Source organism: Egretta garzetta, unplaced genomic scaffold (assembly GCF_000687185.1).
Source record: "Egretta garzetta isolate BGI_Z169 unplaced genomic scaffold, ASM68718v1 C8568114, whole genome shotgun sequence".
NCBI lineage: Eukaryota > Metazoa > Chordata > Aves > Pelecaniformes > Ardeidae > Egretta > Egretta garzetta.
In genome coordinates, this window is record NW_009269111.1 from 1 (window position 1) to 1,111 (window position 1,111).

Below are 1,111 nucleotides of genomic sequence, written 5' to 3' on the forward strand. Positions count from 1 at the left end.
CTCTCTCTGTCCTTTCTCGCCTCATTGTGGAATTTTGAGACCTTCACTAATGAGAGGTAAGACCTTGTGTCTTACGGCAAACCCCACTTTGTACTGGTCCACAGAGGAAATTTCGGTGGCGTTTAGATGTCCGAGTGGGAATCGCTCCCGATTCAAAGGGCCACCAAGCTGTTAGCACCTCTAGAAGAGGTTAAGCTTTACAGTTCCTAAACCCCAATGTCCTTCCCTCACCTCCTGCTTCTTCTTCCTTTCAGTTTTGATGAAATCACAGGGGGATTTGACCAACTGCCCAAAGCCTTCCACAAAAAATTGCCCAACGTCATCAAGTTCAATAGCATGGTGGAGAAAATCATGACCAAGGGAAACAAAGTCCACGTGTTCTACCGCACTCCAAATGCTCTGAATGCAACCAGAGAAATCGCAGATTACGTCCTTGTCACGACCACTGCCAAAGCCACCAGGCACATCCAATTCCTGCCACCGCTCTCTCCTCCAAAGGCCCACGCCCTGCGCTCCGTCCACTATGCAAGCTCCACCAAAATAATCTTGGCTTGCTCCGAGAAGTTCTGGGAGAAGGACGGCATCCAAGGAGGGCATTCCATCACCGACCGCCCTTCCCGGTTTATCTACTACCCCAGCCACAACTTCTCCAGCGGGGTTGGCGTGATCCTGGCTTCCTACACCTGGAATGACGATGCTGAGTTTTTCCTGCCTCTCTCGGATGAGAAGTGCCTGGATGTGGTTCTCCAAGACCTCTCAGATATCCACCAAGTGAGAAAGGACCACCTGCAGAAGATCTGCAATCAGTACGTGATACAGAAGTGGCAGCTGGACAATTACGCCCTGGGGGCATTTGCTTCCTTCACCCCTTACCAGTTCACTGACTACTCGAAGGCTCTCTTTGACCATGAGGGCAGGGTGCATTTTGCAGGAGAACATGCAGCTCAGCCTCACGCCTGGATCGACACCTCCATGAAATCGGCCATCAGGGCTGCGAGCAACATCCACCACGACAGCGGCGAAGCCCAGATGCTGAACACGGAGGAAGAGGAGGAGCAGAAGCAGACAAGGAGTTTCTTGCAGAAGGAAGAACTCTGAGCAAGCCTCCTGG

The 1,111-nt window shown here is 52.0% G+C and overlaps 1 protein-coding gene across 1 annotated transcript; it reads left to right on the top strand.

The window, feature by feature from the left end:
• Positions 1–12: 12 nt before the first annotated feature.
• On the top strand, positions 13–1,098 carry IL4I1 (interleukin 4 induced 1; the record flags this gene model as incomplete). Its single annotated transcript, XM_009647422.1, has 2 exons — positions 13–56; positions 255–1,098. Coding segments are annotated over 2 exons (888 nt in total), but the record flags the coding sequence as incomplete, so codon positions are not given.
• Between the last annotated feature and the right edge of the window lie 13 nt (positions 1,099–1,111).